We start from the raw sequence: 26952 nt of genomic DNA on the forward strand, positions 1-26952 counted from the left end.
CTTTTCATCTATTTCAGTGCCTTTGAAATCACCATGTGTGGTGTTATGGATTTTGGAGGATCTGTGTTGCCAATAGCACTTTAGATGGGAAGTCTGCCCCTCCCCTGCCATGTAACCTCGTAGCTGGAGCTGTGCTCAGCAAGTCTTTCTTCTTGACACTACTGCGTGCACGCTACAATCGTCCTGCTGCTGTTGTTGCAGGTTTCTGATATGCATCCTCTTTCCTTTATTGAATTGGAGTCTTTCTTTCTTGGTTCTTCTGTTTCACCAGGTCAGACAGGGGCAGTTTCTAGCCTGTTTTCTTACCCGTAAGTCTCCTAGAGCAGTCTGCTTACAGAACACATGTCTTCATGTGATGTCTCTTCCAATTCCATTTGATTTGTCCATCGCCTCTAAGACAGAACCCAACCATAGTTATATTTGGGAGTTGCTCAGAGTATACGTGGGGAGGGGGTGGGCAGCCTCTGTTTATTACATGTACCTTAACACACATCAAATACTGTGATTCTAGAGGAAACAGCTCCATACTTTGTGTGTGTGTGTGTGTGTGTGTGTGTTAGTTGCTCTTTCTTCACTTCTGTTCCAGATTGTTATGCCTGCCAGAAAATCCTTGTGATCCTTCATGGCTGCACACCATTAAATTTCAGAGATAGCAAGGATTATTACTCAACAAATGAAATTGTTCTTCTGTTCTTTATTCCACATTGTAAAGTAAAATGACTTGTTTCCATTTAGTTTTCTCTAACACCAACCCGTAAGTCTCTTGAGGGCAACAGAGCCCAATCCATAAATAGATATTCAGTAAATGAAGATTAATAATACACGGACAATATATCGCAATTCTAACTGGAATGTGAGTTTTTGAATCATAGGACAGTGTCTGATTACTGCTTGCCCCATAAGCTCTAGTAACACCATATTTTTGCACCTATCCAATGTTTTATTTTAAGTAAACTCAAACAAGTTAGTTTAATACTACTCTCTTTTTTTGTTCTTGAAATTAGCTGGCAATTTCGTGAGTTTTAAATCAAAATTTAAAACATCAGTATAGGCCTTGTTTAGCTATATGTAGCTCTTTTTTGAGAATGATTCTGTTCAATGTCTCCGGTTTTGTTACTAGACTTCTGAGGAGAATATTGCATTAACTAACGTAGCACATAGCAAACTTTTTCAACATTACATATTCGAGGGACTTTTTGTAGCTCATTCATTTTATTATAAATGCAAAATATTGTCCATATAACAGACAAAATTACACAAAGGTTAAACAATCAAATATCTTTGATATAGGACAGAAAGAAAATATCAGGAAAACTTAATTTTGTTTTGCTCAATTGATTTGCTTTAAATATTATCAAACACAACCATTATAGTTTTAATTCGTGGTATGGAAATGCATCTTGACTCCTTTTCCGTCATTATATTGATCCTTATATTGGTATACTTGGCCTTATACCTGTACAATTAAAAATTGTTCTTTCTCCATCCTTGAGTTTTCCTGAATACTTCTCCCGTGTTAGATCTGGTGCTCATTTTCCTCGGTAGAGGACACACAGGCCCTCGCTGTGCAGTTATCTGTAACAGCGTGTGGAGCAGAACTTGAAAATTGCAAAGCGCTGTTCAGATGGAATGGGTCACATTCACAGATTTTTTTATTACTATATCCTCTGAAACATTCACAGTTCTCATGGTAGAAGTTACTGGGGATTGTGGGTCTATAACAGCTGGCATCATTCAGAGTCTTCAGACGGCTTATGTCATTTTTAGTGTGATCAGGAAAATCTGTCTTGTTGCGTGGTAATTTATGAATTTGGATTGCTATTTTTAAAAAGGTAAACAGTCTGTCAAGATGAATGAGCTGTGATACTGTTAATATTTCATATAAGACCCTTTCTCATTAATTTAAAAGCTAGTAAACAAGCATTGGTGAATCGAAGAGACATATTTAAGGCAGATTTTTATCTCTGAAATATTATGTAAGTATTGATAAATAGCTAGAAAGTACAGACTTTTTTTACTATGAAAATAACCAGCTTGGTCCCACATACTGCTCAAACACCCACTGTCAGATTGAGAATGCCTCAACGCTAGGCAAAGCCACAGTTCAGGATGCACTAGTGGTGTTTGGATTCTTCCAATAGAAAAGTGTCGCTTGTGAAAAAGGTCATCTCATTGAATTTGTGTAAACAAGATGAGTCTACTGACATAGGAAAATAAATCGCGCTCGAGACTCAATCTCACAAAGGAGCACAACCTCCCAGAAGCCCTTGAGCCATCCACATTTGCATAGGTCAGTGCCTCATCTTGTGCGAATACATCCTGACACCCCGTTCTCGGGCAGTTTCCTGACAGAGGCCTTTCACGTGTTCCGCCACCACGCTTGCCACATTGTATTCAGTCTCTCCATTCACAGTGAACACTGGCTTCGGGATCATCCCATTGTCTTAGAGCTTATCCTTAATGGCTTTAGTGAGCCAGATGGCTGCTACTGTGTTAGAGATGGGGCTCTCGGCCTTCTCTCTCCAGAATAACAGTGTCGGAGAAAGGTTTCTCCATTGCGATCCTTCAAAGGGCTTGCATGGATTCTTGTAACAATGTTATTAGTGTCATTAGCTACTTTTTTTTAGGTGACTGCCTCCTTCTGTCTGATTGGCGGTTTCCTTGAATAGCGAACTACAAATGACCATCGTTCTGTTATTGCTCGCAGGTACTACAGCGCAACCATCCTGCAGATGTCTGGCGTGGAAGACGACAGGCTTGCAATATGGCTGGCTTCCGTGACGGCTTTCACCAACTTCATTTTCACACTAGTGGGAGTCTGGCTCGTTGAGAAAGTGGGTCGCAGGAAGCTTACCTTTGGCAGTTTGGCAGGTAGGTGCCCGGATATAGACTCCTGCTTTAACAAACCTTCTAGTAGTGACAGCGACTCTCCCAAAAAAGCACAGTGGCTTCTGACAATGAGTTCTAAGCCAAATAATATCAAACTAGAATTAGACAGAAAGCAAATAAGATCTGACTGGTAAGATCTTTTGAGTAGCTGTGGGTACGTGGCTGGAGTCGCTTCTGGGACACTAAAGGACTTGTAAGGACACATTGACTGAGAGCGTGTTTCTGTCAACAGCTGGAGTGCTGTTCGGAGACACAGAACTGAAGAGCATCACCGCTGTTGTCTCTGTTCTTGTTTGAAAAGCTTTCCCTTTTATGTTCTTACTTTGCAAGGCTGAGGTCTTTATCTTGGAATCGTATGGAAGCAAATATTAGAATCTTCATTCACAAAGCAAGGAAAGACTTTATGAAGCAGGCCTAGAATCTAGGGTAAAGTCTGATTGGTCAAGTGTGTTTTATATGAGAGTAAAACCAGAAAGCACACAAGTGCCTTTGGTGTTCAGAGTTAGCCATTTCAACCTGACACTCCTCTGGAAAGGACTCTGCCGCAGGACAGAGGAGGACCCACCTCTAACATTGCCTTTACATGGTTACATCGGGTATTTTCTAATACTTTCCCCAGTGTACAAACCCAGTTCTACTCATCAGCTGGCTGCATCCCCAAAACAACTTTATATCTGGAATCAAATGTGTGTCTTACACTCAAATGCAAAGATTCTAGAATAACATTAACCAAATTCTAGTTAAGCAAGGTTATAGCTAAAATAAAATTTTATGTCACGCAACTGCTTTAGCACTTAACTGCAGTTTTTGGTGAGAAAATCCACCCCTATTTCCAAACTTAGCTATTGGGAATTCAAGTCTGGGTGAGCAGGACACTCCCGCTCCTGTTCTCTCCTTGATAGTGAATGCGCTGTTCCCAGGAGTTCAAGTGTTAGCATAGAAGCAAAGATGAGATGTTGACCAGGGTTTGGGATGATGCCAGGAGGTCCCCAGTGAAGACGAGGGAGGAACAGGAGAAAGTTTTAAAGCAAGCATTCCTAAACCTGTTGAGGTAAGAAAGGTGGTTAGCCTAGAGAAAATACGGAAGTAATAAATAACAGATATGTTAGCCATTTTTTTCTGATGTTTGAACTCTGCTGCTTCTCAACTGCGTCTAATAACAATTGTTTAGTAGTTACATTTTTATACATTGCATAGCATTAGAAAAAACCTTTTAAATGAATAGTAACATTTAAAATTTAAAAGTCTGTATATTTTCATTAAGATCCATTTGAAGAAGACATAATTAACTTGGGAAAGGCTATGTGCTCTGCCCAGACCAAGAGTTGGCCAATAAATAGCTGAGGCCACTTCAGCCTAGCTGCTGCCACCCTCCTGCCCTGTCACATGAGCTCCCAGGGCTCTGCTGTTCCATAGCCCTTTAATAAGTTTAGTTGAATTTTAAATGACTTGCCTTCTATTTCCGTGAAGTATTTAGTGCCACGTGCATTCTTTCTCTAAGCTCCACACAGCACACATGCTGTCCCACTCAGCTTTCCAGCTAACACAGAATCTTTTCCTTTCAGTTGCTTTAAAAAAAAAAAAGTGTCCTTTTAATTCTGTGCCTAGAACAGAAATTAAAAGCTAAATGTGCATGAGTGTGCATGTGTGCATGTGTGTGTGTGCATATGTATGTGTGTGCATTTTCATTATGCATGCACACACATTCAGATGTGCCCAGGGCCTTGAGCTAGGCAGGTACTGAATTGCAGCCCCGGCACATGGTTTTTTGAGGCAGAGTCTTACATTTTAGCATAGGCTAGCATGGATCCTCTTGCCTCTGCCTTCCAAGTACTAGAATATCAGGAGCTTCCTACCACACCTGGAGGAATTTTGTCTTCAGATGATGAAGCTGTTTATTAAATTAAAGAGCACGTATTCATCCCTGAGTGTTCATGGGGAATGTGGATAAATGCATGTAGCATATCCCCTTTGGTCTGCCGGTCCCTGTTTAATAGGCAGTATTTTCCACCTCCTCTAGAAATAATCAATCCGATCAGTCCGGGACTTTATTTTGCTAATTCCCACCTTACCTGATTAAATGTTGCTGGGAGAATTTCTTGCTCTGACAGGAGCATTTGATGTGCATCTCTTTCCTTTAGTGCTCCTGACACCATGAGACTTTTGTTCTTTTCCTTGTTTCTTTTAACTTCTATAATAGTTTATTTCGGCTTCTAGGTCCAAAGGTCAGAACATAATGGTGAGGGAGGCATGGTGTCAGGCTGCTAGGGTGGAAAGGGGCTTATTATCATGGACTGATTTTTTTTTGATTTATCAGCAATTTTTCAGTCTTAATTTTTATTTGGTTTTGGCTGCTTATTGTTTCAGTCTTAAAAAATCATTCAGTTTTCTTTTGTTTTGTTTTCTTCCTGGCTCACAACTGTGTTGGCTTTGAATTTTCCCTTCTTTGAGTCTTATAATAGATGTGTGTTAGTGAGTTCTTCTGACCATTGGTATACATAGTAAATCATTTTTCATTCCGGGAAAGATAAGTAAAGGAGTTTTATTCAGAGCTATGGTGATAAACCAAGTCTGTGTTGAACTAATGCTGTCAATGTTCCCCAGTAAGAGGCTTTTATTATTTATTATTTTTTTTAGGTACTACCGTAGCCCTTATTATTCTTGCCTTGGGATTTCTGCTCTCAGCCCAGGTTTCCCCACGGGTCACTTTCCAACCACTGGCTCCTTCAGGTCAAAACGTCACCTGCACGGGATACAGGTGAGATTTTGCTATGTTCCCTCTTCATAATCCAGCTATAATATATATATATATATATAATATAATATATATTTGCTTTTAACATTTCTAAGACTTAGATGAATAGGAAACTCCTGAGTTCGCAGCCTGGGGTCTGAAGGGCTCGTGACAGGAGGCGTGGTCAGGAATCATCAGTGTCAAAACCATAGTCTTCAAATACAGAATATGAAAAATTGAAGAAAAATGAGGTGCTTGACCCAATTGTAGTGTTGAGTGGGCTGACAGGGGGACTGAAGAATTCACGGGTGAATTCATGAGAGAATGATTGGACAGCTTTGATAATTCAAACACTTACTATTTGGTTACTTGTAGTATAGCCTTAACATAAACAAGCCAGCACGGCAAGGTCTTTAGGTACAGCTATTCCCTTAGGCAACAGTTACAGAATTTCAAAGCACCCACGAGCTATGGTTTTATCTTATTAATTTTTGATGGACTTGAGAATATCTATGGCATGTCTGTGGAGTGCAGACCCATGGGATTGCAGTAAAGATGAATTAAGATGTAGAAAATACCTAACAGAGTGCTTACATGTAGTAAGTTCTCCAGGTTACAACATCTGCTCTAATTAATAAAACCCACAACAGAAGGGAAGACGGGAATGCCAGGCCTCAGAGAAGACTAGCTTTGTGACTGCGGTGTATGAACTGAGCCCTGTAAGGGGAAGTGAACTAAGCCCGTCAACAGCAGCAGCAGATGTGGTGACTGTGCAGGTAGTCAGGACCTGAGAAAGAAGAGAAGACCAACCACGGGCCAGCCAGAGTAGGAGGAGGCTACGGAAAACCCAGATCACCTAAAATTGCCAGAGCTCTTTGTTCTTCAGCCCAAGAGCATGAACATGCACGCATGGAGAGATTATAAGCAGAGGAGTGACTTGCCCAAAATTTCCATACTATACCATCTCTCTGCTCTCTGACTGTGTGGGTACACCAGTGTCACGCATACACATTAAGAAGGCCCACTGTTACAGATATCTGTGAGTGAGATGATAGTTACCTGAACTATGCTGGTAACACTGAGAGACTTTAAACGTGAGATTGATTCTCAATAAATTAAAGAGAAAAAAATCAACAGGAATTAAAAATAAGTTAGTGATTAACCAGGAGCTAGAAGAGAAAGGGGTCTTCAGGGAATTTTGAAGTATCTGTTTGGGGAGCCAGGTAGAAAGTAATGTGGACAAGAAAGGAGGTGACACTGGATGAGGCCGAATGGTAGGTTGTTGTGAGCAGATGGAACTGTGGGAGAATGCTGTGTAGGCTTGGGGGTGCTGCCGTGTGATAGCAGAGGGTTTTAGAGTAGAACATATCCAGGATGTGTAATTATCAAAGGGATGAATAAGCTGAGACCTGGTTTACAGCTCAGAGCCTTACTGAGACCTTGACTACCTTTGTGATTTCACCATGGTTTACTCATCACACGGACAGTACTTCCCCACCCTCTGTGTTCTATTCCCAACGTTGACTTGTGTGTACCCATGGTGGACAAGGCATTTATTGGAGCCTAATTTAAACCTCTCTTCATTTAGGGATGCAGGGGTCTCCATACATCATATCCTCTTCCCAGAACACTCTGGAAGACTGTTTATTCTCTAGGCTTCTCCTGTGGTGTTCCCATGTGAGGTCTTTTTATAGTACACGACTTGCAGACATTGCTTTTTCTAGCACCTCCAGGCTTTGTCTCCTTGCCTTAGGCCCAAAAGGCAGTTTGCTAGTGAAGATGGACCTAGGGGGTTGGGCTGATTTTGCTAAGCCAATGCTAGCTGGCACATCACCTCTTCAGTACATCCCGTACTGCACTGGATGCCCTGCGTCAGGCAAACCTCCCCAGAAGAGTGGACCTCTAGCCACTGAACTTCTCTCTCTGCTGTTTCTCAGTTGGAACCCTTGTCTGGAGTCACCACTGGGGGTGTTTACAAGCACAGGAGAGGAGGGGCAGAGTTTGCAGACACTCCCTATCAGGTGTCCGGAGTCTTCTCTGCATGCTAACTTCCTCTCACTTCTCACCCCTTCTTCACCACCATCAAGTCAAGAATACAAAGATGTATGTTTATTGTGGTTCCTTCTGTGCAGTGATTTCACTCCGGGTTTTCTTCTGTAAATGAAGTTCTCAGTCATCTAAACTTAGCATTGTGGCTTCACCTTCTAACCCCCCCCCCCCGTGACAGTGATGCTAGTTTTGGGAAACAGTGTGTCTTTCATTCCCTGTTCCTCTCGGGGATCACTTCTATACTTACTAGCCATGTATGATCATCTTAAATCATTGACATAGCATTATGGTCCTGTCAGATTCAATCATATTTTTATGCAACACTGAAATGTGCAAAGATTATATCTGTTACTGTTCCTCATTTTAACACCATGGTAACAATGTGTTCATTGTTTCTGGTCAGGCTTAGCAACTGGCAGTGGATTAATGACTATACAGAGTGGAAATTCTCTATCTGTGTCTATCCTAGTCTTCCCTACTGATTTCCTCTCAAATCAACCTGGTTTCATTTTTAACCTTGTCAGGAGAAGGCAATATGCCTTGAGGTTTGTGATCATAAAAATGCCGTAGGATGTGTTTGTGTTGTCTAATAACCACAAGCCCATTTGAGATTAAAATAGGCATAAATGGTATTTGAAAAAGAAAATGAGAGTTGAAACAGAAGCCTGAATAACTTTATCCTGGAACCTCATCCTGAAATATTGCATATATATTTTGTTGTTAACTGCATACCTATTGCTGAATTTGGCACATGAAGAAGAGGATTTTACCAATGATGCAAGGATCTTTTTCATTTGTGGTGTGTGTGTGTGTGTGTGTGTGTGTGTGTGTGATACATGTGCATGGTTGCCAGTGACAGGTGCCACAGCTCATGTGTAGTGATTAGAGAACAACTTTTATGAATTTTCTCTTTCTTCTATGGGTTCCAGGAATCCAACTCAAACCCTCAGACTTGCATAGCAAACATTTACTTCCTGAGCCATCTTGCTGGCATGATTGGAGGATTGCTCTCTGCCTGCATAGTATATCTCAGAAGAAACTGAATTCTTCATACGGCAAATCATCGTTTAGTTCTCCATGACTGTTCTTTATTTTGGTGACTTGAAATGTGTCAAAACCTTTTATAGCTGTTTTGCATGAATATTCTGAACTCAAACATTGCTTGTTTTCTGTAGTCAAAAAGTGTCTTTTGGATCCAGACATGGTGCTGTGTACTTGGGAGATGGAGGTGAAAGAATCGGGAGTTCCAGATCATTGTTAGTCTTGGCTATGTAATGCTTTCTTATTTTAAGAAAAATGCTTCTTGAAAATATAAAAAGGAGGAATCTTAGAATAAGTGTGCAAAGAATAAAGGCAGTATATTCCAAGAAGAGGCATCCTTTATGTCTTTTATACAGGTCATGAAGAAGAGTATAGAGGTTGGTCATGGTGGTATCCCAGTACTCAAGAGGCAGAGGCAGGCAGATATCTGAGAATATGATGTCAGCCTCATCTATGTAGTGAGTTTCAGGCCATCAAAGACTACATAGTAAGATCCTATCTCAGGGAAAAAGAAAATGTGGATTCTTCAAGGAACCTGGTCTTGGTGAACAAGTGAAATTACAAATATCCCTCACTTCATAAGCCATGTGAATCCCTGGAATATGAGAGGACTTCAAGGGTGATAGGATGAAAATGACAGAATTTACATATTTAAAACACCACTATGGTTGCAGAGTAGAGTCAATCAGAAAAGAACAAAAGGATGAAGGGATATAGGTAGCCTAGGCAACAAGAAATATAATCTTGGTAGCTGTGGAGACAAGCTCAAGTGGTATCATGGAAGGAAATGGCAGGACTGGGCGGTTGGGTGGATGACCAGAGAGAATGAACACCTCTCCAAATGACTGTTGGGGTTAGCATCTGGCATCTACAGTCTCACTGCAGACTAATCTAAGTACCATAATCCAAAGCAGTTTGGGGAACAAAGGATTTGTTTGGTTTTTACTTCAACATCACAGTTTGCCATTGAGGGGAGTCGGTATAGAAACTCAGACAGGAATCTAGAGGCAGGAACTGGAGATCAACATGGTCGAATACTACTTATGGTATGCCACTCAGATCACCCAGACTGATTGTTTTCTTTATTAATAGAAGTCAGGACCACCAGCCCAGGTTTTGCACCATACACTGAGACTGCACCCTTGCATATCAATAATTAGTCAAGAAAATGCCTTCCCAGGTTTGTCTACAGCTCAGTATAACAGAGACATTTTCTTACTTAAGATTTCCTCATCCCAGGTGATGGTAGGTTGAGTCACATTAACAGGAAAACTGGCCAGAACATCCTCTTCTTAGGAACATTTTCTCCAGGATAAATGGGTTACATTAGCAGCCAAGCATTTTAGCATTTTCTGGTAGTCATATTCCTACTCAGAATACCATTTATTCCTTTCTAACTTGAAATATATACATAAAAATTTGTCTGAACTTACACAGTCAGGTCCAAAGTAGAGCCAGAAGGTAAAAAGACAAGTAAACATATGTGTCTCAGATAACTGAATGTCTTCATGACTTTTCTATTGATGTGAAAAGACACCGTGACCAAGGCAACTTAGAGAAGAAAGCATTTAATTGGAGGCTTGCTCACAGTTACAGAGGGTGTAGTCCTTGATCGTCATGGTGGGAAGCAGACAGGCGTGGTACTAGAGTAGCAGCTGAGATCTTTCATCCTGATCCACAGGCGGCAGGCAGAGAGAGACTGCACTGGCTCTGGCATGGGCTCAGTACCACTTAGATTCTCGTTCTAAAAGTTTGGTCATGACACAGAACCAATAACTCTACCTTAGAGTTCTGTTCACAAATAGTGCCCCATTCTGTTATATGTGAACAAGGGGTGTAAGCTATGCCATTCTGTCTGCGACAGGCCAACACAACCTTGTAGGAAATATTACTGAGTAATAAATGATACTAAATAAAAGCCCTGACAACATTTTTTTTGCTTTTTTATTGATTTTATTGAGCTCTACATTATACTTATTTTATAAGGTTAAACGTAATGAAAATTGCCATCTTAGAAGCCATGTTGGCTGAATGATGAGACGAGCTATGTATCAACAGCCAGATGTCTGACTGTTAGTCGAAGCATTGCTCCTCATACCCCAGTACGCTGTCTAGGTCCCCTCCAGTGCTGTGTTTGACATGTGGGAAAACAACTGCTGCTTCCATCCAAACCTTTGTTTTTTAAAACAATTTTTGTAACCCACTTAAGAAGTCTCTTCAGTGAAAGTAGCTTTGACCACAACGGCTTAGGCAGGCTTGATGCTTGAATAGATGGATCTACTAGGAAGAGGTAAACAGTATTGATTAAAGGATGAGTATATATCAGTAAATAAATCAGGAGATTAATGAGATGTAACATTCTCTGTGTACTTAGGGTTAGTTCTTATTTTTGATTTAAAAAAACATTTTTGAGCATTACAGTAGAAAACAGGCACTAACAAGAAACAGCCTTACTTTTAGTGGAACAAAAAGCAAAAAGCACAGCAAAGACTGATCGGGGGGAGTGGTCAGAGTATGGCCTGGCTAGTCCCCACCTCCTGAGGCCTTTGCAGCAGACTGCACATGAGGCATCACCACTCTCCATCTCTTTACAGAGTCATATTTTCAACTATGTAAAATAAATTGAAAGCATCACAAGAAAAACCAGTATATTAAAGTCTGTTACCGAGTGTATGGGCCATTGTGTGAGGGATCAAACCTGCCTCGTGTGTTCTAGGCAAGTTCTTCACCACAGAGCCACATGGCCAGCACCACCCCCTTTTGTAAATTCTTGCTAAAATGTCTAGGTCAGCCTCAAGCCAGCAGTCCTCTTACCTTAGCCTCTGGATTAGAGGCCTGCGCTACTACAGCCAGGTTCAAATCCTTCACAAATAAACTTGCTATAGAATGACACTCGTACCTCATTATTAAATATGAAAAGGCAGAGGTAGCGGCAGGTTCAACATCACAGTTTAGACAGCTTAGTAATGTCAATGGTATTCGGAGATTTCTATATTTAATGTAATGGGACATGGTGATATTAGATTGCTTTTGCTGACAGTTTATTGCCTGCATAATTCCTTCATAATTGAAGGAAGTGCTTAATTTTAATAAAAGGTTAATAAAATACGATTTTTTCCCATCAACTTTGTGGGTCCCATGTGAAAGATATAGTTCACAAGAGTGAACTCAATCTAATTCTTTCAAGGTGAATAATGATTTCTCAGACTGACAAGGAAGAGCAGGCCCAAGAGTATGAGGGCAATCTAGGCAAAGGCAGGGGATCCATTCTCTTCAGGAAATTAGACTAAATTAGACTTTGATGTTGCTAGGGAACGAGGTGCCAGTCTGCAGATGAGGCAGAGGGAAACGAAGGGCCTTGGGTACCAAGTTAAGGATTTGGTGGGGAAGAAGGAAGGCAATCAACACCACCAGGCAGGAATTCGCAATATCACCTGGGAGCTTTGCAGAGGGCTTTCTGCTTGGCTTTGGGTGTGTGTGGGAGAAGTCCCACAGCCCCAGAGAGACAAAACAAACCTGAAATTTATTTACGTTGGTATTATGAGGACATGGTATCTTTGGAGATATTCAGAGTAGATTGTTTAAAATGTTAAGTGTGGAGATTTAGAGGGAGATGTTTGGCTAGTTCAGTGAGGGTTGCATGTTCTGTTGACTGATCTAGGAAGAGGGGTGAGCCAAATTTCTAAGCATGCTTTAGTTTCTAAATAATATTAGTTTCTGTGAATTAAGTCTTTCACTTTTGCAGGAATCATTCCAAATTCTGTAAGGATATTTTTGTCAAGTTACTCTCACACCTTTCTTAGGAAGAGAATATTAGATTATTTAATTGTATGGGAGGAAGACAAAGGCCAGGAGAGAGTGCATTGTGACTTACTGAGATGGCGTAGCTCCTTTGTTCTGCCCACCACCCTCCGTTAGTCAAACTAATGGCCTTTCTCTGACTGCCTGACAGCCTGTCAAAGCTTTGAGAACCATAGAAAGGTGCTTATGTCAGCCAGCCACGGTGCAGCAGGAAGAGCATCTATATAAACCTGCTTATCAACTCTAGGACTTTATCAAGACTCTCCCCCTGAAAATGGAGTGCCAAATGATGAAGCTCATTAAACTAGCAACACCCTAATCATCCAGCTACAGAGTGTGCACTTAATTGAACTAATATTAAAACTCCTCCAGGATATTCAGTAGCAGAGTTCATTTTGTAACAGAGATGAGGTTCTGGACTCATACATAGATTAATAAGCCGATTAAATCACTTCCAACACTGCTGTCTTAGCGATGTTGATTTTGAGGGAGAAAAAAAAACTGTTCCTGATTCCAGGAGAATTGGCCATAAAACAAATTGATACCTTTGAGCTGTCTCAGAATTTGGAACAGCCAGCTTTGTTTTCCCAGATTCGTGATGTTTTTTGAGACAAGATTTTTCTGTGTAGCCCAGCTGTTTACTGGAACTTGTCGTGTAGACCGGGTTGGCCTCAAACTCACTAAAATCCACCATCACCTGACAGTTACTTGGATTAAAGGCATGCACCACCACTGCCTGCCTATCTTTTCTCAAGTTTTATGTGTAGAAGTATTTTTGCCTACATGGATTTACGTGTACCGTGCATATGTGTGATAGTCACGGAGGCCAGACATCCCAGAACTGGAATTATGGATCCTGGCAAATGAATGGTGGGAACTGAACCCCAGTCCTCTGCAAGAGCAGCAAATGCTCCTACCCACTGGGCTTTCCTTATCCAGCCCCATTTTTGCCTTTAATCCAAGAAATGCTAATAGTTTGGGGTCACAAATGCAAAGCCATCATAAGCTGGCAGTATACCTCAGCTATTGCTGTCTTTCTCAAATAACACCACAGAGCATTGTTTTTATATCCCTACCTTGGGTCAGCCTTCCTCCAGAAGGTGAGAGTTCTGAATTTTCTAGAAAATAGGTCTGCTTTATACTTGAGACAAGGAATGCAGCAGACACTGTGGAGGTGTTTTTAGCTTAGACATTCTTTAGGAGAAGGAGCAACTGTAGGCAGGATGTTTCTGGCCCTCAGATGTCACTGGCGAAGTCAGCCATGGCTTCATCATCAGAATCTCCTTTGAGGCCCACAAGCCCTTTACTCTCCTCCACAGTGTGTCAGTGAAAACCTCTAAAACATCAGGAGAAACAAATTAAACATAGAGTTTTTCACAGACGTTTGTAATCATTTCGTGTTTTCACTGCCCAGAGCTCATGTAGGCTTTAGTCAGATTTACGATAGATTAGAGTCACAATCTGTGTGGTAATAATAAAATTTGACTAACTCTTTCCAGAAGGGTACCAGAGAGCAGTTCGTTTTTATCTCTGTGTTCTTAGTGACTTACCATAAACCGCTTGCTTTTTGACCAATGTCTAATGAAGATACGGCTCTTTACACTAGTTGCTTTGTAAAAAAACTTAGTGGCAAGTGGTCTTACTAAGTAACCACTTTGAGTACCTTTCCTTATACAAGTCTAAACACTAATGGCCAAACCATGATTCCTCTTATAAACCATATTCAGTAACATCTTCCAACATTCTATATTTCTGGCTGAGTAGAGAATAAAACACATTACAGTATTCTCATCTTCAGGAAAGTTTCAGTTCTAAAGAGCAAAGGGCCTTGTTCACAATTATCTGTGATCTGTATTTTAATGCAAGGGAAAAACTATTGTTCTTTTGGGTTTTTGTTATGGTTTATAGTATGTATGTGCATGTGTGTGGATGTCTGTATGTGTGTGAGTGTGTATGTGGGAGTGGTATATCCCAGGCCCTTCTAATGCCCCTCATGTGTGGCCTTCCAAATGTCTGTGGGATCACAGGCAGCTGCCACTGTGCCATTTCTTGTGACTCAGATAAGGATGTTTTGTCATTTGGAGAAGGTAAGCTTTATTTTTAAAGCTGTGTAGGAGTTCTTGGATGGCATTAATGAGAGCTGCCCTGCTTACAAGCCTTAATGGAGGCACATTGTAGTCAACTGCCAACATGAACCAACCCTTCACTCTCCTGGGTCACTGGTAGTATTTCCCTGAACCTCTGCTAGGCAGATATTCATGGTGAGAATTGGCATCTACCTTTGGTGATCACATCATTCCTGCGGTAGAGAAATCATGGTGTCCATTAGTGCCAACTTAAAGGTTGATTAATAAATCTCTAAACCTTTATAATACTAAAAGAAGGCGCTGTTCATGAAGCCATCAATAGCAGCTGTCACAATCAGAATTTGATTTTCCCTTTCTTTTGTTTAATTTTCCTTGAGAATATTCTGATTTTTTATATAACAAATTCATTAGGCTTTTCCTATATTTTTTTGAGATAGACTCTTACGTATGAAAGCTGGCATCAAACTCTCTAGAACCTCTAACCTCAGTGTCCCAAGTACTGGAATTACAAGTGTGTGCCACCATGCCCAGCCCGTGCTGATTAGTCATAGAAATCAGAACCCAGGCTGCTTCTTAGAAGGATTTTCTTCTTTGCTCATTTTGTACTGAAAAAGAACTTCAATAAGCTTTTAAAGTTGAAACCAATAACTTATTTCTCAAAATGATAGATCTATGAATATGTATATTGTCTATATTGATATATATTGATCAGTTTTGTGATATGACACATGACCACAGCAAATATTACGAAAAGCAGCATTTAATTGAGGCTTGCTTATATTTTTAGAGGTTTAGCCCATTGTCATCATGGCAGAGAGCACGGAGACACATGAACAGAAGTAGCTGAGAGTTCTACATCTAGATCTTCAGGCAGCAGGGAAAGAGAGACATTGGGACTTGCTTCAGCTTTTGCAACCCCAAAGCCCACCGCTAGTGACATTAGGAGTCACCCCTCCTAATACCTCACAAGTGGTGCCACTCCCTAGTGACTAATCTTTCAAATATATGGGGATCTTACTTATTCGAGCAGCACATTCTGACCCCTGACTCCCACGAGCTTGTAGCCATATCATAATAAAAAAAATAGCATCCAATCCAACACCAAAGATCCCCATAATCTATCACAGTTTAAGCACTGTTTAAAAGTCTGAAGTTCAAAGTCTCTTCTGAGACTCAAGGCACTCTCTTCACTGTAACTCCTGTAAACCAAAATCAAAAAGATCATGTGCTTCCAATATGCAATGGCACAGAATATATACATTGCCATTCTGAAAGGGAAGGAAGGGAGCATAGTGAAGAAATATAGGGCCAAAGCAAGACCAAACATGAGTAATGCAAGCTACAAATTCTGCATCTCCATGTCGACATCTAAGTACCCTTCAGATCTCCAACTCCTTTTAGAGTTGTTGACTGCAACAGACTTCTCTCTCTTTGGCTGGTTCTACACACTGTTAGCAGCTCTCCTTGGCAGGTATCCCATGACTCTGGCATCTCTAACATCTTGGCATCTCCAGGGCAATCCAGGCTTGACCTTTACAGTATCACAAAATGGCCTCTCTGTTTCTCCATGCAGGGACATCCCCCCTCCCCCCGCCCGAGAGAAAGATTCTACAACCCCTTTCTTGTATTGTTGACTATAACGCTAGAACCATGTGGCTGAAGCTGCCAAGTTCTGCTGCTTGCTGGCACTGGAACATGGCTCCCTCATTCAGTTACATTTTCACCAGCTTTATGTCGTTGATGGTTTCCTTCACTACTAAAGTTTTTCACACGTTTTCATCCTGTTTCACAAGTTTGAAGCATAACTGGGTGGGGTCTTGCCCTGATGTTGTTGCTCTCTGTTCTGCAAAGCATCAGGCTTTTCTTTAAACTTTATATGTCTTTGAGTACTAAACTTGGCTCCATGTTTCTTCTTGGTGCTCCTTTTCTCCTCAAACTGTACATTTTCTATTTTTCCTTGCTCAACTTGCTCCATTTCATTATAGACCGGCCTAAGAGTGACTACTAAAAACCACACAACAGAGTCACGACTAGGCTGTTCTGAAATCTCCTCTGCCAATGCAATTAATTTAAAATATTTTCAGTTTAGCCTTAGGCAGATCTTTTTGGACAGCCACATTCTCTGCCAAAATTTCCCAAGAACAATCTCTGAGACTTTTACTAGTATTCTTCTCTGAAACCTCTTGAGCCAGTCCATCTTAATTACATTATTCTCAGCACCACTCCTACCTGAATGGCCCATTAAGCCCTTCTTAAGGAATTCCACTGGTTTTCTAATCTAAAATCCCAAAGTACACATTCCACCAACAAGCAGCATGGTCAGGCCTGTCACAGCAATAACCCTCTCAAGGTATCAACTTAATACTTAGTTGGTGTTATATTACTGTAAAGAAACACCATGATCACAGCAAATCTTATAAAAGAATGCATTTAATTGGGGATGGCTTACAATTTCAGTGATTGAGTTCATTATCATCATAGCAGGGAGCAGGGAGGCGCACAGGTAAAAGTAGCTAAGAGTTCTATATCTAAATCCTCAGGCAACAGGAAAAAGAGAGACACTGTGACTGCTTAGACTTTGAAATCCCAAAGCCCACTCCCAGTAACAGTTCCTCCATCAAGGCCACGCCCTCTCAAGTAGTGGCTTTCCTAATGACCAAGCATTTAAATATATAATCCTAAGGGTAATTCTTATTCATCTACCACAGCATGCACGAAGAATATTAATCAGCATCATTAATTATAATTTTTTCTTTCCTTTGACATTACATTAGAATGTTTGCCTTGTTATGTTTTATTACAATCACCTTCAAGAATCTAAACATTATGCATTATTATTCCTTTCCATTATATTTGGAATTCTAGTAGGAAGCAAGTGGGCCTCCGGTCATGTAAACAGACATTGTCATGGCTCAGGTCAGCCATGGGTGGAGCCTAAGAGGTCTCTGCATTCTACTTTTTAAAAACGTTCTTCTTTATTTATTGTGTCTTTTCCATCACGATTTCATTCATTTCCCCGCCCCTTCATATCTACCCTCTGCCCTTACAACCCCCTTCCCAATAAAATAAAATGAAATTTAAGAGGAAGAGAGAAAAGTTAAACTCATCGCAGGAGCTGTCGTGTGACCCCGTGAGGAACACAGTATACCCTTTTAGCCGTGTCGTTTACTTTTTAAAAGCCACTTTTCTTACTCTCCAGCAGTCCAGTTATTTTGCTTATTTTAAGAAAGCGCAACACCGAGCTCTAATAAGAAAGTGCAGAGAAAGGCATGTCGATAAATAGAAGGACTGATTGATTGGCATAGCTAAACATAAACACTCAAGTGGCAATGTATATCACATGCATGCCTGCAGGTAGACAAATGTGAAGATATTCATAGGAAGGGTTTTTCAGTCATGATAACTTGGAATTAATATCTTATTTTCACACAATGTGGTAGTCGTCATATGGAGATACAATTTCATCAATATACAATGTGCTATCTTTAGTGCAAAAATCAGGAGCTGCCCTTTGCTGGTGCAGAGAATCCTCCATGGAAAGGGCAGAGAAGAAAGGCACAAGGATGCTTTAAGGGACTAAAATGGCAAACAAAACCAAGAAAGTCAATCACTGCTTGTGGCTTGGGGATGCCTTGGGAGGGTGAGTTTTGCCATGAGTCTGTTTGTGGTTACCCCATAGAGAGCTTATTTCAGAGAGAGACTGCCCTAAGAACGTTTCCTCCCTGAAGCCTTCTGCTGCCTTTTGAGAGGGGCTGTGCAGAGGAGAACCCCAAGATGCAGGGGCTGTGCTCACTCAGCAAGCTCAGACAGCTCAGACTCAGCAAAGCTAGGATCCACGTTCTTCTAAGATGTTTACGGGAGGCTGAGTGTTGTGAAGGAAATGAGCTGAGGTAAACCTGACTGAAAAGAGTTACATGTCCTCCCGAACAGGTGCAACATTAGACTTGCTTTAAGATGCCGCATCCAGCCTCCCCTGCCCATCAGAACAGCGTCAGTGCTTCTTCCTACCGATAGGGACCCCCAAAAACCCAGGAGCCTGGCGCCAAGTGTCCAGTGAAGGCTCTCTGATATTCATAAGTTTCAAAGTGATAGTCCAGACAGGAAAAGGCTGAGGAAAAATTCCAGAACCAAGCAGGTTCCTGATCCCCAGGTTCCCGGCAGTGACCCGAGAAGACGACTCAGGTTGCCTGACAAGAGGAGGTGGGCGAAGCCAAGCAGAGCAAGGAGTTTGGTGTTTACACTTTGATCAGTTTTGATTAGAACAGGAGCCTGGTCATGTGATCGAAAGGGCAGAGTGAAACTGGTCATGTAATGGTGGCATTTCCGGGCACAGTGTTGGAAAAGTGCTGAACAGTTTGAGGACTGGAAAGAGCAACACGGAGCAATGCACGACGGGAAACAGGGAAACTGGGTCGAGGAGCACAGACACTGAGAGCGTTTTTAAAAACTCAGTAATTTTCAGGAGTTTTAGGCAATTGTGTAGCGGGATGAAAAAGTAAGATTAGGAGAGAAACCTGCTCCCGCTTAACGCCTGAGCGATGCCTACTGTCTCCTGCGGGCTCTTTAACGGAGTGGGATGTTTTATTCCAGGTAAACTGTTGAGGGTGCCGGCCATCTGCTGAGGGCAGCTTAGTAGATGGAGTGTTTTACTTCATGAAGCTAGGATTGTGACCCTAGCTTTTACAATAATTTCTGAATATGTGATTGTCTGAGTTATTTTTGTTTCTGTTTTTTCTTCTAATGAGTTCCTTCTTCCATGGCTGGAATGGAGGAAGTCCCCTGGCAGCCATGCCGTGGCAGGGAAGAAAGACTGATGTTCTTGAGTTCATACCTGGCCCCGCAGAGGGCTCACAGGAGGTACAGGGCCCCTGCTTGTTCTTAACAATATCCCAAGTCATCTGCTCCAGGCAGCTGGGATTTGAGGAATGAGGCCATAAAGTAGGGGGGATTTGACGGAGGGACAAAGGGGGGCAGTGATGATCACGTGGGCCTAAGGTCATGGTGAGGGCTGGGGGAGCTTGTTTTACCTACCCATGCAAGGGACCCTAATGCCTTCATCCCAGCAACTAGTTTTCTGAGCTGAGGTCTTGCTAAAGGTAACTTTAAGACAAGGAATGGCTCTGGCTGCCTCTCGTTGGTTTAATGAGACACACTTAAGAAACTGGACCATTTCCTACAGAGTCAGATTTATCGACTTCTGAGTAGAAATTAGAATGCTCTGAATTAGCCCCTGTTAATGTTTTAAAGATTTTTCCCTGAGGCCACATTGAGCTACACACGGTCGGCAATGGGTTACTGAAGAACAACAGGCCGCCTTTCCTCTCCCCTCGATGCTAGACACGAAGCTGGGGCCTTTATTTATCTCTTCTTTACCTAGAAACCTCTGAATTTCTTAGAACCAGGTTTAGTCTAAACATATGAATCTCTATCCTTCCCCGCCCCCCACCAACCCCGTTTCTGAAAAGAAACCTCAGAGATTTAGAAGGTAAATCTCCTCCCCATTACTAGCAAGAAGGAACATTTCTTCCCCAGAATTCTCACTTGGCTGCCCATTTTCTAATTGGCCTCTCTGAGCTCTGCCCTCAGTCCCCCCTACTCCCCACATCCGACAGGGTCTCAGTCTGCATTCAATCCCCCAGCACTCCCCACAGCTGAGCACATTCTCAGGGGTTACACAATCTCCCCCACAACCAAGACTGCAAGCTTCCATTGCACTTAGATAGCATAATGTTTCTCCAGAAAGTGCTATTACCTTTTATTATGATATTTGAAAGCTATAATCTAAGGCGATGCTGTGTGTGTGTGTGTGTGTGTGTGTGTGTGTTTGTGCTGTGTAGGCTCGGAGGAAATTAGCCTTGTAGTTTATTTCTTACTGAAGATGAATTATAAAGATTATTAACCTACTCCTCCGTTTTCACTGTTGATAGCCTGTTCATAAGAGCTGTGGCTTCTGGCATTTTAAATACAAGCTGTAGCTTGTTCTTTGATGGTTAATTTTGTTTTATTTCATGAACGACCCAGGCATTTACCTTCAGCCGCCCACCCCTCAGAATTCATTTTCAGATACTAGATATAAAGAAAAATGTAGCCAGGCTACAACCCACAACCCATGAGAAGCTAGGTAACAAAAAGGACCCTAAGGGAGACTTGCAGAGATCCCCCCTGGAAAGGGGAGATAAATAAATTTGAGTAAATTGGGAGAGGGTGGCTGGGGGAGAAGAACTTGATGGAATTGGATAGTTGAGTTGGGGGAGGGACAGAGAGGGAGAGCAAGGAAAGAGATACCTTGATAGAGGAAGCAATTAAGGAGTTCGGGAGAAATCTGTTGCTAGGGAAACCTCCAGGAATCCACAAGGATGACCCCCAGCTAAGATTCCAAGCAATAGTGGAGAGGACGCCTGCACTGGCCTTCCCCTGTCATCAGATTGATGACCCTAACTGTCATCATAGAACCTTTATCTAGTAACTGATGCAAACAGATGCAGAGATCCATAGCTAAGTAAGCACTGGGCTGAGCTCCTGGAGTCCAGTCAAAGAGAGGGAGGAGAGATTATATGAGCAAAGGGGTCAAGATCATGATGGGGAAACCCACAGAAACAGCTGACCTGAACTGGTGGGAGCTCACTGACTCTGGAATGATAACTGGGAAACCTACGTAGGACTGAACTAGGCCCTCTGAATGTGGGTGATGGTTCTGTGGTTTGGGAAGTCTGTGGGGCCACTAGCGGTGGGACCGGGATTTATCCCTAGTTCATGAACTGGCTTTTTGGAGCCCATTCCGTATGGAGGGATTTTTTGTTCAGCCTAGATGCAAGGAGGAAGGGCTTGGTCCTGCCTCAAGTGATGTGACAGACTTTTTTGACTCCACATAGGAGACCTTACCCTTTCTGGGGGGTGGATGGGGGTGGGGTGGAGACAAGGAGGAGGGGAGGGAGGGCGAACTGTGGTTGGTATATAAAAATGAAAAAAAAAAAGTTAAATAAAAAAATCCATCATTGTGTGCTGAGTTAGAAAGCTACTGAGCACCCTGGGAAGGCAGCCTGTATTGAGCTAGATGCTGCTCTGCAAGATGCGGCAGCTAGAAGCAGAATCTTACCCCCTTGAGATTCTACAGCTGTAAACAGATTGACAGAAGCCATCGTACACAGAAGTATGTCACAGCAAAGCAAAGGACTGGCTCCAAAATGCTTTATACCAATAGGAAAAAACCCTCATTCCTTGCCTTCAGTAATTCTTTTACAAAGTGGAGTCCTGGTATAAATGCTTTATTGATTATCTTTCTTTTGAAGATATATAATTTCTTGGGCTGGTGAAATGGCACAGTGGTTAAAAGTGTTTGCTGTACAAACCAGACAGCCTGTGTTCAATCCCCAGATCCCATGCAGAAGGAGAAAACTGGCCCCCAAAAGTTGCCCTCTACCTCCCCACATAGCCTTTCATTTCCACATGCACACGATTGCCCACATAATAAGCATAGTATTTTTATTAAATTACTAACAAAGAAATTGTAAAACTTTTCAGTGTTAGGCTGCAACTAGAGTTTTTGCAATCTGAGCAGACACTTACGTGACAAGGTTTGGTGAGTACCTATAATTGGGGGCCCAGGGCAGCCACCGAACTGGACCATAGAGAGAAAGGTTTGTTTGTGGAAATTCAAATTGCCAAGGCTATCTCTCAGGGCCTGTTATAGCGGGGTGGGGTGTGTGAGCTGGAAGAGCCTGGAAGCTAGAATATAGGGAGGGGATTTGCAGGCGAGAGCAGCCTGGGATCTAGGTGGGGACTTTGGTCTGTTACAAGTTAGTTAGAGATACCCTATCACCAGACCTGGTTGACTCTAGGAGTCAGACAAAGGAAATCATGGATTGTTTTTTCTAGCAAGCTGAAACCCACTTTCCCCACTTCACAGGAATGCTGAGTATAAACTGTTGTTTATCCGTTAGCAGTGCCTCCGTTTACCTAGTCGGAGTCCAGCCAGAGCTCAGCCCATACTGTCATTTATGAAATTGCCAGCAGCACTGCCATTTGGGTGCCTGTCTGGGACCTAACGGTACTGGGCTCCCACATTGTAAGTGGAGAATTTAGAGTTCAGTTATGCATCTATCTCAGTTATGTTATGAACGGGTCCTTCCAGGTCACGTGCTCTTGGTGTATAACACTTAAAGTCTAGAATTTGGAACTTCTTCTTGGTCACATGTATTAAGGGGTAAGTAGGTTTCACACATGAAAGGCAACTTTTGCTTGACAAATTCCTACAGGCATGGACCTTGTGTTTCAGGAATGGATTTTCTGTGTAGGATACCTTACGTGAGGAATGGCCCCTTCTAGCTAGCCTTTTCTTTAATGACATTTGTTAAAGTCACAGTCACGAGATTATGTTCTTGGTAAAGGTCATTTAGCCAATTTCTAAGGTATATAATGTTTATTGTTAATTCTAGAATGTCAAGTGAATGGTAGGTATGTTGTGGTATTTAGAATAATTTTTCCATAAATGATATATGTGATTAGAAAGCAAAGAAATTCCGGTCAAGGATGACAGTGTGCTAGGGAACTCTGTCACCTCTAGAGGCTTGAAAGCTCCCCGTCAAGGCAGGGACTGGCAATATCCATTTTTGATATTTGCCTTCCTGTCATTGAGAGAGCCTGGGGCATCCACACAGAGTATCAGAAATGAACTGTCCACACTTTTTTTTTTAATGCAGGTTAACAGTTGAGCCTCCACATAAACTGTGAGCTGTGTTCTGAGGGAAGAGTATAGCCATTGCAGCTGTGTTAGTCATGGTGATGGCCAGAGTGTTCTCCTCCCCTCTGGACCAGATGCAATGCTCTGGTCCTCAGACACTGGGAGCCCCTTCTTCTCAGAGCCTGGAGGGAAAACAAGAGAGGGCAGGCCTGGCTTTGCTCCTGTCAGAGCTAAAAGCTGATGAGGTTCACACAGTAACCTCCAGTTTTCCTGTGACATAAGCAGGGAGAAAAGCCAGTGTCTTTTTCTTGCCTGTCTCAAAGGTAAACACCAGCAAAAGCCAGACCTTCAGTGAGTTTCTTACAGATCTCCCCGTGTTGTGTCTGTGAGTGAAGACTCATTTCAAATGAGGAAGGAGTTGGCAGTACCCTACCTGAAAATAAACCTAACTTTTAAACAATGTAGATGTCTTAACATTTTAGTTAAATAATCAAAGAACCCTTTTGACTTAGAGGATTCTTGAGAAATCACATCCTTCATGCCTCCGGAGTCTTGTGTCTCTCAGATATCCTTTTCTGGAGGCCTCCTTCTCCCCCAATACTCCATAGCATGATTGCTTGTACAGAGTGAGAATTATATATTTTGTACCGATTGGTCTTTTAACAACAAAATAACCCATTCTCCCATTCTCTATAATATCCTTTTTCTGTACCTGGTAAATTTCTCTTATGACTTACTTCAGATATTATCTCTGAACTTATTTCCAGCTCTTGGAACCTCCTCTGCCTTTTAGGTAGGAAGCCAGCCCATTCCTCTGTTGTCGTGTACATAGGTCTTTTATCTGCCACAAATCAGAGTCTTGATTTATTCCTTTGTAATATGACCAGTGCCGCATGTGCCTAGAGTGTACACAAAGGACTGTAGAGCTATAGGTCACAGGACAGGGTGCCCACAAGAAAACTCATTCCGCACCCACACTGTAGGTTAAGGTTGAGAGACTCTGCCCACTTCAGACTTCTCTGCTGTTCAATAATACTGTTAAATGAGTAGTGGCTAATCAAATGTTGCTCTGTGATCTGGACATAGATGTAATTTGCTCAGATTAGCCTTTCTTCCTATACTCATTAGTTTCCAGGTATAATCAGTGTGTAGTTGGAACTCAGTATGTTTGTGTGAAGTGTACAAATCTCCACCAGGATGTTCACGATGACTGGGTTTGGGGTATTTGTAATTCTGCTAAAGATTTACTTCAAAAATGGCCTGTCGTTGTTTTAAATATATGTGTTTGTATATATATATATATATATATATATATACATATATATGTATATGTATATATGCTTATGTATACATATATGTGGGAGAAGACATTTCCAGTTTTGAATAGATCGAGCATGAAGAAGAGAGACACTTATAAGAAATAAATGTTTTATTATAACTTAAGACTAATCGAGGCTGGATCCAAACAGACCAGTCTGTAATAGCTATCAGTGGTTGAGGAAAGCAATCTTTTTACTGCAGGTCTCCCAGGCTTGTTCTGTGAACCCCCCCCACACACACACACACACACCACACACACACACACACACACACACACACACACACACCTTCCCTTAAATTTGCTTTAGTCTGCATGGAGAGATGCATGGATGAAAGTGACCATCCAGCTATCTCCTGGATACCATTTGGCTTGGCCAAAGCGAGTAAAACAGTATGAGCTGTGGGGGCGGCATCTGGAGTTGGGATGTCACAAGCACCGGTTGACCAGGTCAGCATGACTTTCACTGTTTTCTTTCATTTTTTCAGTTACTGTAATGAGTGTATGCTGGACCCAGACTGCGGTTTCTGCTATAAGATGAACAATTCAGCTGTCATCGATTCCTCCTGTGTTCCAGTTAATAAAGCTTCTACAAATGAGGCAGCCTGGGGCAGGTATGTCACGCACTGCTTACCGTGAAAATGCCATTCAATTTCAAAATGAGGATATTTCACGAGCTTATACTCATTGTACAAGGAATGGACTTTGCTGTGATATTTTCGTGACAGTTTGGTTGCATTGACTCCTACTTAATTCTCCTGCCCTCCTTTTCCCTCCAACCAGCCACCCCCTCGCCTTTCCCTAACAGTGTCTTCTAGTTTTGTGTCTTTAAAAAAAAATCAAGACTTCAGGCCTGAAGATGACTCATCAGGTAAAAGTGTTTGCTACTAAACCTCCCTGCCTGCCTGAGCCAATCCCCAGGACCCACCATACAGAGGAACGTGCACGAGCACACACACAAGTTATAAAAGTTAAAAACCCAGATTCAGTGTACGAGAGAAGGCGTTATCCCCAGTGAGCCTGGCTTCCAGCCTGCAGAGTGTCCGCTGTGCAGCAGGGCTGTTGCATGTGCTCTTCAGAAAAGGCTTTACTGCACACACTAGGGATCCAAAAATACTGCATGTTTCAAAATGCAGAAGGAAGTTTTCAGGTCCCACATGCTCGGCAAATACTCTGCTATTAAACAGCTACCCCCAGCCCAGCCACCAGGCTTCTGATCTTTAGCTGAAGCCGGTTTTCTGGCATCCACAGGGGGCAGTTCTTCCCACACCACACTGTAATTTCCAAACTGCAATCTTCTGAACCCAATTGAAAAATGGCTGTAAAATCAAAATAAATCAACATCACTTTAAATTATTCCACGAAGCCATTTTCCCCCTGGAGTTTTTGTGACTCCGGGAAATTAACCAAAATCAGAAAAACGGTTGCTAACCATCAGTGTGTGGCCTGGATGAAAACTCTCAGCATTTCTGTTTGGGACAGAGTACATTGGTTAATCATGAACACATAAATCATACTTATATACAATGAGTATTCCTCACACTTAAGAGCTAATATATCTAATATCCAGAATCTCAAAATACGGAAATGTATATAATATGACTTTAAGCTCTTTTTCCATTTTAAATCCCCTTTATAAATAGTCCCTCCCCTCCTCACTACCCCAGCTTTGACAAAGACAAGGAAGCCTGCAAGCCGTAGCTTGCATCTTCTAGAGGTACAGCCTAGTCATGCTAGAATCAGTTTTTAGGCTCCTGCCATTACTTATTTTACTAGGTAATTGCTCAAAAAAAAGTAGAGGTAAACTTTATGTTAGGTATGTAAGACTCCAGACTACCTATGAAATACATTAATTACAAAGAAATAATGTGGAAAATGCAATCACTATTTAAACAAACACTTTAAGAGAATGTCTCCCAAAGCACAGCAGTGTGTTAGTTCTTTGTGCCGCAGGCCATGTTTCTCTGACACCAGCTTCGGTGTTAGCTCCCAGTCCCTTGCAGTGACAGAACACCGCGCCCAAAGGCAACGCTGGGGAAGAAAGAGTTTATTCTGGTTGATGGCTCAAATGCATGATGGTGAGGGGGATAGAGTAGTGAGGAAACTGAGAAGCCACACTTTTCATCACTCAGAAGAAGCAGAGCAAAGGTCATCAGCTTGCAAGGCCGCCCTTCAAGTTCCACAGTGCCCCCCAAACTACCTGGAAACCGAGCGTTGAAATACCTGCGCCTCTGGAGGCCACTGCTCAGTCAAAGCACTGTGCCACTCTGTTGTTTCCACGAGTTCAGTTAGATGATTGTATATTGTGGGTGTATTCACTTAGAGCTTGAACTCACAGGATGTGTACTCACCC

At 42.1% G+C, this 26952-nt stretch overlaps 1 protein-coding gene across 1 annotated transcript in view; it reads left to right on the forward strand.

Moving 5' to 3' along the window:
* The window catches only part of Slc2a13 (solute carrier family 2 member 13), a 293453-nt gene that overhangs the window by 211175 nt on the left and 55326 nt on the right, over positions 1–26952 (forward strand). The window contains exons 5-7 of the mRNA XM_041672334.1: positions 2708–2871; positions 5527–5647; positions 25088–25213. Coding sequence (XP_041528268.1) covers positions 2708–2871; positions 5527–5647; positions 25088–25213 — 411 coding nt within the window. The remainder of the gene's footprint in view (positions 1–2707; positions 2872–5526; positions 5648–25087; positions 25214–26952) is intronic.

Source organism: Microtus oregoni, unplaced genomic scaffold (genome assembly GCF_018167655.1).
Source record: "Microtus oregoni isolate MIOR12 unplaced genomic scaffold, Mior012 000022F_ref0000154, whole genome shotgun sequence".
NCBI classification, from domain to species: Eukaryota; Metazoa; Chordata; class Mammalia; order Rodentia; family Cricetidae; genus Microtus; species Microtus oregoni.